The sequence below is a fragment of the Aptenodytes forsteri genome, unplaced genomic scaffold, assembly GCF_000699145.1.
Source record: "Aptenodytes forsteri isolate BGI_AS27 unplaced genomic scaffold, ASM69914v1 Scaffold157, whole genome shotgun sequence".
NCBI lineage: Eukaryota > Metazoa > Chordata > Aves > Sphenisciformes > Spheniscidae > Aptenodytes > Aptenodytes forsteri.
In genome coordinates, this window is record NW_008794367.1 from 12,972 (window position 1) to 13,573 (window position 602).

The following is a 602-nucleotide window of genomic DNA, read 5'->3' on the forward strand; positions in this document are numbered from 1 at the left end:
GGTGGAAACCAGCTGCCTTTTGAGCTGAGCTGCTCTGCGCGCAGACGGGCAAAACCCCGCGTGGTTTTGCTGGCGGTGATTATTTTTTCGCGTGGTTCGTTTGCATCTTCATCATCCAGGTTAGAAAAAGAGAGGGGGGAAAGGGGGGAATAATAAAAAAAAAAAAAAACCAGCTGCCTTTTGAGCTGAGCTGCTCTGCGCGCAGACGGGCAAAACCCCGCGTGGTTTTGCCTGGCGGTGATATTTTTTCGCGTGGTTCGTTTGCATCTTCATCATCCAGGTTAGAAAAAGGAAAAGGGGGAATAATAAAAAAAAAAAAAAGAGGGAGAAAAGGAGAAAAGGGGTGATGGCACGTGGGCCGTGGCGGGGGGTGCCCCCGTCATGTCTCTCCTCTCTCCCTCCTCGCAGACAGGTTCGGCGGGCAACCCAGTTGATGGACCCAGCAGAAGCCAAATGGAAGAAGGGCCAATTAATTATGTCGAAGAAAGGCGGCTGAACGAGGGCAGCGGGCTCAGCCTGGTGAATGGGGGCCGGCCGGAGGCGGGGGGCACCGCACTGATGGAGCCGAGCGGCTGGTCGCCGGGCCCGCTGCCCACCGGTGG

The 602-nt window shown here is 56.1% G+C and overlaps 1 protein-coding gene across 1 annotated transcript in view; it reads left to right on the forward strand.

Moving 5' to 3' along the window:
* Positions 1–408: 408 nt before the first annotated feature.
* TET3 (tet methylcytosine dioxygenase 3) overlaps positions 409–602 on the forward strand; it is a gene marked incomplete at its 5' end in the record, with an annotated part of 10,321 nt that continues 10,127 nt past the window's right edge. Inside the window, 1 exon segment of the mRNA XM_009286813.2 lies at positions 409–575. Within this exon segment, the coding sequence (XP_009285088.1) occupies positions 409–575 (167 nt within the window).